This window comes from Alosa alosa, chromosome 8 (genome assembly GCF_017589495.1).
Source record: "Alosa alosa isolate M-15738 ecotype Scorff River chromosome 8, AALO_Geno_1.1, whole genome shotgun sequence".
Taxonomy (NCBI): domain Eukaryota; kingdom Metazoa; phylum Chordata; class Actinopteri; order Clupeiformes; family Clupeidae; genus Alosa; species Alosa alosa.
Window position 1 is genome coordinate 32,205,748 of NC_063196.1, and position 13,719 is coordinate 32,219,466.

The 13,719-nt window shown below is 45.7% G+C and overlaps 1 protein-coding gene across 1 annotated transcript in view; it reads left to right on the forward strand.

Annotated features, from left to right (window-relative positions):
- The first annotated feature begins 6,326 nt into the window (after window positions 1–6,326).
- The window catches only part of LOC125299611 (exostosin-1), a 249,295-nt gene continuing 241,902 nt past the window's right edge, over window positions 6,327–13,719 (forward strand). The window contains exons 1-2 of the mRNA XM_048250942.1: window positions 6,327–7,513; window positions 7,979–9,109. Coding sequence (XP_048106899.1) covers window positions 8,133–9,109 — 977 coding nt within the window. The 5' untranslated portion in view covers window positions 6,327–7,513; window positions 7,979–8,132. The remainder of the gene's footprint in view (window positions 7,514–7,978; window positions 9,110–13,719) is intronic.

A 13,719-nucleotide genomic window follows, 5' to 3' on the forward strand; every position in this document is an offset into this window, starting at 1 on the left:
GCGTGCGTGCGTGTGTGTGTTTGTGTGTGTGTGTGTGCGTGCGTGTGTGTGTGTATATGTCTGTGTGCGTGCGTATGTGTGTGTGTGCGTGCGTGCGTGTGTGCGTGCGTGTGTGTGTGCGCGGCTGTGTGTGTGTGCACGCGCACCTGAGGGAAGTGCCAAGACAATGTGCCAAAGCTGCTCGCTCGCTCTCCACGATGGCTTATTAGACCAACACTGGCCGGATCTGTTGGATGGCTCATTAGAGGAACGCTGGCTGGATCTGGTGCTAGTTAGGGCCCTTGGCCTGAGCCCTGCAGGGCCTGGACCGCAGGGGCCGCGACAGGGGGAGGGAGCCAGGGCCAACAGCCACAGAGAGGAGCTGGAGAAGCTGGAGATGGGGGTCAAGGCAGGCAGCAGAGCCCAGGTCTCAGCCACAAGCTGCTGAGGTGAAAACAGAGAGAGACAGAGAGAGAGAGAGAGAGAGAGAGAGAGAGAGGAGAGAGAGAGAGAGAGAGAGAGAGAGAGAGAGAGGGAGGGAGAGAGATAAGGGAGAGAGAAAGAAAAACTACTGAGAAACTAATTGCAGAATAAAAAAAGATTAGCTCATCGTTAAGTTGGTCTTGAAGCGAGCCTCTCACTCGATGCATTTTACTGCCCAGCCCTGAGGGCACGGTTAGCAGCCTTGCCCGGAGGGGAGGGTAAGGGAGAGGAACGGCAGTCGACTCGGCAGCATAACGATTTTTCGTCCACTTTCTTCTCTCACTCCTCCACCTCCTCCTCCTCTCCTTCTTCTAAGATCTCAGCAGACGTCTTATCCGGCGCTTTCGCCCAGACCCGGGGAGCCGGCTCTCGCTTGATCTCATTCACACCACCACATTCAGGTGCTGCTGCTGCTGCTGCTGCTGCTGCTGGTGGTGATTCTCCACACCTACCTTGTCCTCATTAAGGCTGCCTCAAAGCTGGATCTTTGCGCACGCAACCACCCCCCACACACACTTCATTCCGAGTCATTAATACACAGTGCACTGTGGGGAATGAGAGATAAGGCCTTATCCCCCTTCCTTATACGCCGGCCGCATGCAAATCAGGGAAGTGACGGGAAACGAGTGGGAAATATCGGCTCCACACAGAGGCTATTCCACGCGGTGTCGTTTCACTAGTCCCCAATGAGTCATCTCCGCTGCTCTCAGCCTCGGCGTGGAGCCTATCACGCTGGCGGAGCTCGGGCAGACACCATGCCCTCAACACCTAATTAAGCTTCAGATAAGCCCAAAGAATGGCCCAGACAGTTATATCACAATTAGGCGAACATTAATGGATTTCAGCCTCTTTCTTAGGTGGGTGTAAATGACTCCTGGTCAGCCAGGGTGGACTTTAACTGATGACTGAAATGTCCTCAGGACAGGAGATACTGACTTTGAGTCCTTCATCACATGGGGTGGTGGTAGCATAGTAGCTAAAGAGCTGGGCTAGCATGCAGTAGCCTGAAAAGTTGTGGGTTCAATTCCAGGCTTTCACCGTTCTGCCCTTGAGCAAGACACTTAACCCTGAGTTGCTCTAAGGAGGATGGCCCTTGTAATATAATTGTCTATTGCCATATGTTTGTTGCTTTGGATAAAGGCATCTGCTAAACACATAAATGAACAAGAAATGATCATATAGTCTGCTGTATACTGTATGTTCTTGAAGTTTTGAAGAGTACTCCATACATGATTACTGTTACAGACTAAAGCCTCTGTAAGGTAAGATAAACAGTATATAAAAAAATAATGAAGCCTGTTTTGGCTTAAAAAGCTAAAAGGTTTTGGCATTATCATGATTCTTGATAATGACCTGGATGTTTAAGGTAGCTTTGACTAAGTATATAAGTATATATACTTTTTTGATCCCGTGAGGGAAATTTGGTCTCTGCATTTATCCCAATTTGTGAATTACAGTACAGTAGTGAAACACACTCAGCACACAGTGAACACACAGTGAGGTAAAGCACACACTAATTCCGACGCTGTGAGCTGCCTGCTACAGCGGCACTCGGGGAGCAGTAAGGGGTTAGGTGCCTTGCTCAAGGGCACTTCAGCCATTCCTACTGGTCGGGGTTCGAACCAGCAACCCTCCGGTTACAAGTCAGTTAACCAGTAGGCCACGGCTGCCCCTTTATCAGACAAGACAAGCTCTACTGTCCCTCTGTCCCTTACTGATGCTTCCCAAACAGCTTATTTTCAGCACATGCAAGTGTTGGTGATCCATAGCTAGAGAAACAACAAATGGTTTAACCCTTTAAACATGAGCATATGTATGTGTCTATTATTTTACGGTTTATGATGTAAAATGGAAGTGTTGCCAGAAAATGCAGCAACAAATGGTCATCCAACCATCCAACACTGAAGGCCTTCATTTGTTAGTGTGCTGATGGGCTGCAGCAGCGTATTGGGGTTCAGGGCAGTAAAATGCGCAGGGTTGTCGTCTTAAGGCCAGGGCCAAGCACAGCCCCTGCCATCGCATCTCCGTTTCACTCCATTGGTTTGACTAGTGCAGCCGGCCCGGTCCAGTCTTGTCCTGCCTACGGCGGCGGTTATTGATGGAGCGGTGGGCCCCGCCGGGCAGGCGCTCCTCTGGGCCTGAGGGATGCTGATGCACGCTCGATGTGATCACGGCTCTGCCGCTACGGAGGCGCCAGGGCGTGACAGCTCCCCCCAACCCCCACTGGGCCGCTCGCTTGCTCCCTGGAGGTGGAGAACGGGGTGCACCTGAGATAGAACATCTCTCCCTCTCGGACACTCTGACAGCTTCGCCTGAGGTCATGCGCTGGTCACCAAGCAACACTCTGGCGGGCGGTTACTATGACGGCCCGGAACACTGAACTGGGATGGCTGTTCATAGAATCGGAAGGATGGCAATGAGAAAAGAGTGAGAACATTGATGAGAGACAGTGTAGAGACAGACACAGTGCTGACTACAGACATCGTAAAGGACAAAACCATGAGACAGTGTAGAGACAGACACAGACTGTGCTGACTACAGACATCGTAAAGGACAAAACCATGAGACAGTGTAGAGACAGACACAGACTGTGCTGACTACAGACATCGTAAAGGACAAAACCATGAGAACAACTTTGACAGTTGGCTTACTCCATAAGCTTCTATTGTAGATTGATAATTAACAATTAAAGGTTGTATCAGCGATAGTGGGGATACGTCACTTCTGTTGATGTTCAAACAAAACAGAGAGCTAGCTCGCTACCCCCTCCCCCTCCCTCCCGTGCAATTAAAACTCTCCTAAACGCGCATCTCGTCGATTATTGGTTGAAACACTTTATTTTGCTTTTGAGGGGTTGCCAACCCTTGTTGATAGCAATTGTTTTTGTGTACAGATCTCGGAGCCTAGGCTGCCTACAGAGACGCGTTTTTTTGACGGCCTGCTTATGAGGCAGACAGCTAGCGGATCATTAGGAAAGATTAGATGAATGTGATCATTTATGTTTGGGCCTTTTTTGGGCCTGAAATTGCTGATACAACCTTTAAGTCTACTTTATATTGGAATTACATTAATAAAAGGACTCACCAATGTTTCCAAACTTAAATGTAGCTCCACCCCTCGGGACAACCCCTTGATCTACTTCATACATGACAGTTGGATCACTGACTTGATCATCGCTTAGAACACCTTTAAGCTGCCCTACACATATCTGCTTGGCACATTATATTTGTTCATACAGTATCATACAGTATTTGTTATGAGGAGCGCGCAGATACAGACACAGACACACACACACACCCCCACACACACACACACACCCACACACACACACACACACACACATACTCTGAGAGAGAGAGGGGCCAGTCTGGCACTTAGACAGTCAACAGCTGTGGGTGAATAGCTGTACTGGGACCACTTTCCCCAAAAGTGTTGCGGCGCTAAGAGCATCATAAACAAGAGACTGAGTAGTTCCTTTCAAACAACACGCGCTCTTCCACAGACCCTGCTGCTGAGCTCAAATAAAGGAGATGTTTGAAACCTTGGCACCACTTGCTCGGTCCTCTAATGTACATTGTGGTGAATAACACTATGATTCTGGTATAGACAGGTGGGGGAGTAATTCATGTAAAACCACAACTTTGTAAAGTGGGATATCTGTCCATACTGATGCTGCCAATGCTATGGCTATTTTCTGGCTATTTTTTAAAATGCTTGAGTTAACTGAGTTGTGAGTTGTGAGTTCTCAGTCTCGCTCTCTCTCTCTCAATCACTCCATCTGTCCTTCTCACACACATGTACACACAGCACACACATTCGCACAAAAGAACAAACACAAGAACAAACACATACACACACACACACACACACACACACTTGCCGATCCGCAGAGACAGACACAGTCACCTCAGCGCATCGCAGCTGAGCAGGCATGATGAGCCTAATGAAGCCAGAGGAGAGAGGAATGTGAGGTGAAAATGAGATTTTCACTTCAACACACATAACATTTCACAGTACATATTCACACAGCCAGCCACACACACACACACACTCTTGCCTCTCAATTACAGTGTGATAGCTGGTCAGCTGCCCGTGTCCATTTACATTTCGCCAATGATGTGATCCTGGGCTAAAAATGGTTACATTTCACAGTGAACTGAAGTATTCACTTCTTTTGCATGACCGCTAAAGCGAAGAGGTGTGACTGGGTTCACAAATACTTTAAACACAAAGTGCTATGATCATCTGTACCACGCATGGCCTCTTTGCTGCGCATATACATTCCAAAAGCCTGTGGCCACGTACCCTACAAAATGATCATCCGTGTTCTCACACGTGGACCCAGGAAGACATGTTGAATGCATGACAATTGACAACATTTATTGTGTATCTTACAAGGCATCTCTTCTCTCTGTCTCTCAGTCTCTGTCTTTCTCATTTGATTTGGTTGTTTACAGGAAGTGAGCCCCCATGGACTAGATCCTGTCCTCCGTTCTTGGCTGTTGTCAGATATATGACTGGGATATGGAGTTAAAATACTACCAGGGTCAAAAGCTGTTTGAATAAATGCCCCGAGGAAGACACAATCTTCAACCTGCACTATCGTATCTATAAATAATTTTACTGCACACACAACCATACATGCATGCAGGCATGTGCATGAGCACAGTCTCTCTCTCTCTCTCTCTCTCTCTCATACAGTACACACACACACACACACACACACACACACACACACACACACACACACACACACACACACACACACACGTACACACACACACAGAGATACACACAGATACACACACACACACACACATCTCAGTCTGTTATTTGTGTTATCTATTTGTAACATGTATTGTCCCATAGGCTATGTAAAAATGCATTGACAAGTATGGGAAAAAAAGGTTTCCACCTGACACGTTTCTTGGATTTGTCTGTCTGTTATATTCGGGGCCACAAGGTGGCATCCTTTATCACGCGATAGAGGGGACAGCTAAACCAAACATTCATGCAAATATTTATGTTCATTACAAAAGTGAGAAGTACCGAGATATAAACAATTAGAACTCGTAGCTTAAAGTATATTGCTGATGAAATAAGGACGTGAACCCTTGCAAACCTATTTCTTACATATGATCTATGCAAAAAAGTAAGTTGACTTCTTGAAACAAACAAATAGACAATAACATTTAAGCATTTACGACAGCATGTCGAATAGGAGATTGGGTTTTCCCGTCAAGACAACCCCGTAGGCCTAATTGCAGGCTACTTAATTGTCGCCCTTTCTTCTGCCAGTGGAACAATCCGTTGCCCTAGGAGTGTACCCTTTATGAACCTTCTGACAGCTGTTTTTCAAATGACATTTTAAGACTTTTCATCAGGTAGGCAAGGTCCTGTAAGCAGCTGCAGTGGTGACAAACATGGCTGTTCTGTTGTTATTATTATCAGAAGCAAACCACGTAGCCTACCGGGCAGGAGGCATCAAAACGTTAGTTTTCGTTGTTTTATGTATGCGTGCTTTAAAATTTGTGAGTATACTAAGTTGTAAGTATGTATGCATAACTCACATTGGATTTTTAAAAAATGATCCAAGAGGCTCATCCCTCTGCATACATAGCTAAACACATGTCTGTGATACTGTCACCAGTTCAAAGAAGACGTGGTCAGTGTCCCCTGTTAACTTGTGGCCGCAGGCTTTCTAACCCAAGTGTTCGATGCAGCCTACGCCTCCCTAAATGATCGACGCGCCCTTCACCCATTACCATCGCTCAATGAGCATCCTCTACCAATAACGGGGAGTGGAGGCGCAGTTGTGGGAGGTTTCATCGCATGGTGCTCTGGCTCTGAATGGAAGTAAAGAGGGATGCTGCGCGGATTCACAAACTCATCTGGACCCGTATTCAGAACAGTCGGACTGTAAAGGAACATAGCCTGGTCTACCTGGATTAAACATCAACAGGCGTTCTTTAAGGTCCTTGCATTTTCTTGCATGTATGGGCATGTCAAGCGGACTTGCTGGTTGATCATGGATAGGACTGAAAGGCTGGAGACGGGTGTCGCTCAGGTGACATCAACACCGTTAACTTTCCCCTCAAGTACCTAATGGATGCAGGCGAACAAGTGGGACCATGAGGAACACGCCAAACGCGTTTAGGGGTTTATGCCACCGTGGCACTACAAGAACAGTTTCGCAGTATTAAGATATAGATCAGGAATTTATTCTCTAATATGTTATGATGAATATGCATATATGCGCCTTACAGACCGCTCTCTTAGAAGCGCCCGAGCTCTCAGTAATGGAGACGATCTCAGATTTCGCGGTAATGAAGTGACAGTGCCAAAAACACTCGAGCCACAGTGCACGGAACTGATTGCACACACATCTAATGTTACGTCTAGGTATGCCTGTTGTTACAATAAATGTGAAATATAACGTTGTCAAGATATTCAGTGTTCACGTGTCATAACGACAGCGAACTGTTTCGTGGATAACGTAACATGTCTGAAAGTTTCATGAACATGGACGCACAAACAGATGACAACACATGGTGTGTGGCAAGGAGAATGGAAATGTTTGTCTTTCGGAACGACGTGGCCATTTGATGCATTCCTGATCAAGAAGGCGGTATTTTGGATAAAGCTCTTGGACATCATCTCAACGACATCGGAGGTAGTGCAAGCACTGCAGACAGTTCAAAGTATTCAACTGGATGTGGTATGGAACGGCAACATTCTGGTTTCTTTCGCGCAGATGAATGTCATGTCAATCAAGTGCTGTCATCAAAAGACAAATAGTTATCACTGAAAGTGGATGACAAGCCTGTGCAATGGAGTACAAGCATACGGCAGTAAAACAGTAACACTTGATCAACAGAAAAGTAACTTTTATGCTTACCGACTGTACTGCTACTCTGACAAGGTAAAATGAATTCCAGATTTCGGAAGAAGAATTAGTTCAACCTGTCATATGGATCTAGTTCATTTTCTTTGGAGTCTCCTCAAACGTCATCATTCACCGACGGATGCTCCCACAGGTGTTTCAGGAAAGGTACAGTAGCCTGAGGGCAGCTGAACCCCAGTAATGGTTTACAGATCAGTAATGCAAGCAGTAGACATACAAGTGCTACAGGATGAATAATTAATGTTACTAACAACCCCTCATATTCAATGTCATATTCCATCCGGTTCACGATGGGGCTGTTATATATAAAGGAGTGTTACCCCTGATTCACACAAACATTTGCATAGAAAATGAATTAGCATAGAAAAAACCTACATTATTAGCATAGAAAAAAACCTACATTATTCTGTTATTTCTATTTTACACTTCCTTGCTAGTGTGCACTTTAAATAAGTATTGACTGTACATACTAATGAACATTTTGTTATTAAGAGTATTCATGACTAATTTATGAATTCCATTTACTGTCAAATGTCTTATATAAAACTGGACACCGACGTTCTTAAGAGCTGTGTGTGTGTGTGTGTGTGTGTGTGTGTTTTCCCTCTGCAGTTGCCTTTGTGCGTCCAGGGAGCCCTTATCTGAAAGCATGCGCCTCCTGGTATGAGTGCTTGTGCAGTGGGCTAGAAGAGGACCCAGCTCCCCTTCCTTCCTGCTTCTCCTACCTTCTTCCCCCTCACCACCACCGCCAGCCCCTCTTGCACACATGCAGGCCAAGAAGAGGTACCTGCTGGTGTCTCTGGGGGCCTGTCTTCTTCTGCTTGCCTACTTGTGGGGACTGCAGATCGGGGAGTTTCACCAGCCGAGCCACCAGCAGCTGTACGCGGCGGCCCACGGTGCCCACGGTGGGGGTTCCAGACTGCCCAGGCAGCGCTGGGCGGAGTGGGGCCACTCGCTGGGCACCTACCTGGATGGGGTGGAGCAGGAGGAGGACCGCAGCCCCGTGGTCATCCACCAGCACTCCTCCCCGCGGGAGCGACGGGAGATCCGCAACAACATCTACAAGAGCCGCCGCTGCCGCATGGACACCTGCTTCGACTTCGCCCGCTGCGAGAGGGGCTTCAAGGTGTACCTGTACCCGCCCGCCAATGGCGAGAAGATCTCCGAGAGCTACCAGAAGATCCTGACGGCCATCGAGGACTCCCGGTTCTACACCACGGATCCGCAGGAGGCATGCCTGTTTGTGCTGAGCATCGATACACTGGATAGGGACCAGCTCTCGGCTCAGTATGTCCACAACGTCAAGGCTAAAATCCAGAGCCTTCCTTTGTGGAACGAAGGAAGGAACCATCTCATTTTCAACCTGTACTCTGGCACCTGGCCTGACTACACAGAGGAGCTGGGCTTTGATATTGGCCAGGCGATGTTAGCCAAGGCCAGCATTGATATGGATAATTTCAGGCCACACTTTGATGTGTCCATTCCGCTTTTTTCAAAAGACCATGCCCAGAAAGGAGGGGACAAGGGTTATTTGACACTCAATAATGTTCCACCATCGAGGAAATATTTGCTTGTTTTTAAAGGGAAGAGGTATCTCACTGGTATTGGCTCTGAGACCAGAAACGCTCTCTACCACATTCACAATGGAGATGATATCATTTTATTGACTACCTGCAAGCATGGGAAAGACTGGGAGAAACATAAAGATGGCCGATGTGACAGGGACAACGAAGAATACTCAAAGTAAGAACCTTATTTTGCTTTCTGTTCTGTTGGCTGAAGTTCTTGCTTGGTTGTTTTTTGTGTGTGTATTAAAATGTAGCCAGCTGCAGCCTTCGAATCACCATGATCATTGTTTGGCTCCAAGGTTGTTTTGTTTTGGTTGGTTGGTAATGGTGAACTTGAGACCTGCATAACTTCAGAAAGTGCAAAGATTTTTACATTTCAGTGGGCCTACATCTGCAGTAGCCTACACTTTCACTTTGAAAACAGCACATTATGCCTGAAGGCAATATGATGTTGCATTTGCCAGCTTATTTGCATACACAAGCTGCTGTTTGGAGGTTTTAATCATCGAGGTGAGAGATTCATGTAACTGTGTCACATACACCTACTTCTTACAAAGAGGCACATAGCAAGCTTCTGTGAAGCTTGAGAAGTTGAAAGATGCCCGTCTTCAAGAATACCACGGTTAGGAATCATCCTGGGAACACTTCTGAAGGCAACATGATCCTTTGGTTCCTTTGTTCAGACTGGGAGAAAGCTTTGCGCTTCAACACTACAGGCCACAAAGCTGCAAAAAGAGCAGGATTGGAAGCCTGCAAATAAAAGTAGTTTGTCAGCAGAAGTTCACAAAATGGAAGACTTTACTTGAAACGCTCCAGTCACTAGATCCTGGATGCTTCTATTCAGACACATACAGCAATGTTAGATTGTGATTATCAGACTGTCAAAGAAAATGCTTTGCGGCTGACTAAACATCAGTAACAGATAACTGCAATGGTTTGTGTATGGCAGATCTCTCTGGTGATGGCAGTTATTTTAGAGCCCTTGATGTTTCGATTTGAAGGGCAATAAAAGGCAGTCTCTGTTTTGAATTGGGATCTGCCTCGGTACTGGGTTGAGGATCATAACTCATTGTGACTGTAACTCTTTGCAGAAATCACATTCCTCCGCTATGATGACTTCCCTTTTTTCCGTGAGCGCACCAAACGGTAACTTGCATAATCCAGTAATCCTCAACGGAACCATGTGATGCCTCAAACTTGCCTCATTTAACCTGGGACCACATGGGAAGAGCCGGCCTCCATTGTGTAGCGCTGCTGCCATTTGTTCTGTGCCGCTGGGCTGCCCCCGACCCCCCTCTTGGTTGTGGCGCAGCCCTGTTTGTGGACACAAGACAGTGTCATCTCTGATAATACCCAGTCCCAGGTTTTTTAACTGGCATTCCAGGCAGCCCTGTTTTTTTCAGTCAAAGCCATTGTTTGCTGGCTGTGAAATCCCACAGGTGCTCCCTGTGAAATGATTGGATTGTTTCTGTAGGGGAATGTGTGTGTGTGGGTGTGGGTATGTGTGTGTGTGTGTGTGTGTGTGTGTGTTGTTGGGGCGTCCTCTGTAAAGTGGCAAAAGCTTCAGGGGGTTTTGTGGTTGTGTTATAAGACTGTCTGAGTGTCTGGAAGAGGCCTCCTTTGATACTCTGGTGATGGGGAGCACCTCACAGCTGAATATCAGCCAGTGTTAGACCCCCCTCCCCCCACCGACAGATCATTTGTCATACTCAACAATTCAGAGCAAACCTTTTTTTCACTCAGCTGCATATAGACGAACATGAGCGCACCTTACGGTATGGAATACATGAGTCCTTTTGTGTGGTTAGCGCGCAATTCAGATGAAAGGTTGGAACGATCCATCTGTCCAGTGCAGTGAAAGCATTTTTGTCGAAGCATCAGTGTGTAAGTGAAAGGTTCTGACCAAGAGAGGCTTGCAGTTCAAATAAATAGTGGGAGATTGTGAAGTAGCAGAACTAGTCGATAATTGGCCCTTAGTTAGATGAAGCCGAGGCTCTGAATGCTGGTCGGGATCATATGCCTCATGCTGTGCTGTGCTGGAGGTGTTACAGGCAGATTTGACTCCGTGCTACCATCCCTCCTACAGACCATTATAACCTGTTCCTAGAGGGTTTCCAATTGAAACGCTCAAAACCAATGCAGTTAGTTAATTTAAAAAAAATAAATGAATTGGAGTATTTTAGCGTAATGCTCAACAAAATGTTGACTTTGTTTTTGTTTGTCCCCAAATTAACTATAGCGCAGTGTCTTAGGATCGCACGTGTTTGTGTAAGCAGTTTATACTATCCAGGTGAACAGGGGCCCAATACTGACAACGCATGTTATGTTCATGATGCATTGAATTGTTTTCATTTGTTTATCATCCTAGGAAGAGGAGATTTTTATAACATATCATTAAAAGGGCCAAAGATTCAGGTGCTTCCTGATAAGATATAATGTACATGAAAACATGCTTCTGAATGACAAAGGCCACAGATGTGTGGTCAGATGATCAGACGAACTGTGAACTGGCCCGGCCGGTCATCTAGTTTGTCTTGGAAAATTGGGCACAAGATGAATTGAACTAATGGCAGAGATTTATGTGGACTGCCAGCTCGTGGCCTGCGAGAGATTTATGAGCTGTCGACATGCAGAGCAGTGTCTGTCCATGACTCACAGTATGTGGATTGGATTGTGGAAGTCGGAATAATTAAATTTGGCTTCCTGTACACTGTTGATTCCCCACTATGATCTTGACCAACTGTGGCAAAAGGCTTCCTGTGGCTCAGCTGAGGAAATTAATACATAACACCATTCCCTTTTTTGTTCGTGACATACAGGAAGTTAATCTATGAAATGTTGCACGAGATAATTGAGATGTGGAGAAGAGAGTGAGCGGAAGAGAGAGACCCACAGAGAGAATATCTGTCATGTAATTATAGTAAATCCCATTTTTAACAAGCAGACTTGCTGAGTATTCGCTGTTTAACTTGGCTCTGACATTGTCCTTGATGAAAAAGAGCATAAATATATCTACTTATTGATGTGTCTTATTCAGTATCCAATCAGATGTAGGTTCCTGTTATGTATGTTCAATCTGGCCAAACCTTCAGACAGATAATGTGAATTCCTACAGCTTGCTTAATTAAAGCTCCAGCCGTGGAGATGCATCACACCAATAGTGACTTCTAAAGACACATGGACCAAGCCTGAAAGAGTTCTGTTCAGAAATGGTGATGAAATGAAGAGCACATTACATTTTCAGCTCAATGTCTGGTTTTCAACAACAGCTAAGTCACTGTGGGAGGACAAGAAAAGAAGCCTTTGTTGATACTTTCAGATGCCCCACTCTCAGCACTTGATATGAGAAGCTCAGCGTTTTGAACTCAAGAAGTTACAATTTCATTGTTTAATTCTTGCAAAATTTAGGAAAAAGGATTAGTACTTAAGGGGTTTTATAATTGTAGCAGATGTGTAGTGCAAAAATGAGATCAAACAGTGCTTTTAGCTATGAAATACTTTTACTTCAAGGAATGCCATTTTGATAAAGCACTGATGGTGACGGTGCATCTTGTTTTGGGGATTGGAACCATGTCAACTGCTCTGAGTCAGTTCACTAGTAACTATAATTACGTCCCTATCCATAGGCTTCAAATGAATAGTTCCACAAAGGTTGGCTTTTGGTAGTCACTAACTGATTTTCTCCAGATTTGTTTCCAGTGTATTTAACAAAGCTTTACCAGCTTATTCTTTGTTCTGGAAACATTGTGGAGGCATTTTCCCCACAATTTAAAACAATAAAACACAGTATTGATTGAAGCCAGTTTTAGTGGTAGAGCAGAGTGAAAAGGGTTCCATTTTGTACAGAGATGAGTACAGCAATTCCCCTTTCATAGCTAGGGGGCGCTAGGAACTCTGATATTTGGCTCAGCCCCCTCACCTCTGGGAGATGAAAACCCAGCTTCAAATATTGTATGCAACTCTGACATGAATTGCGTAGCTTTTGTGTGTGTGTGTGTGTGTGTGTGTGTGTGTGTGTGATTAGTTGGGTCAGATGCATTATGTAAAAGCCTTAGCTTGATGCTTTTAGAGGACACCTATCTAGGTATCATTTTCATAAACCACTATAACCCCTTGCACTCACAGTCAGTACCCTTTTGAGGTAGACATTCGTTTTGAAATATTATTAAAATATCACCTCATCAGTGAGATTGCACAACTGCGAGCATTGAAAGCATTGAAATCCGCTAGCCACAGTAATGACGTTTTAACTATAAATAAAGTCTGCACGCCAATCGCTCCACTATGTAATCTGTGGGAGGTGGTAGTGTAGTGGTTAAGGAGCTGGGCTAGCGTGCAATAGCCTGAAAGTTGTCGGTTCAATACCCGGCTTCCACCTTGAGCAAGGCACTTAACCCCAAGTTGCTCCGGGGACAATGTGATCCCTTGTAATATAGCTGACATATGTAAGTCACTTTGGTCAAGAAGTGTCTGCTAAATGTAATGTAATATAGTTATTACTATAGTTTTGGCCCAGCACCCATAGTTCAGATCCCTTGGATGTGCGTGCTTGCTGGATGCTTTTCATAGTAAAGACGTTACCACACTTGTTGTGGATGTACAGTGCAGTGAGTTTGAGAGCTGCCTGTGGGTGGCCTCCAACAGTCCTGGTGTCCATGATTGAGCTGTTCACACGGAGGTGAGCAATTCTGCTGCTGCCTGGGCCACAGAAACACCTCTGTCCGAATGAGACGGAGAGATCACAGGCTCCAGGAGGCCCGCCACCAGACCTCCTCTACAGTAGGC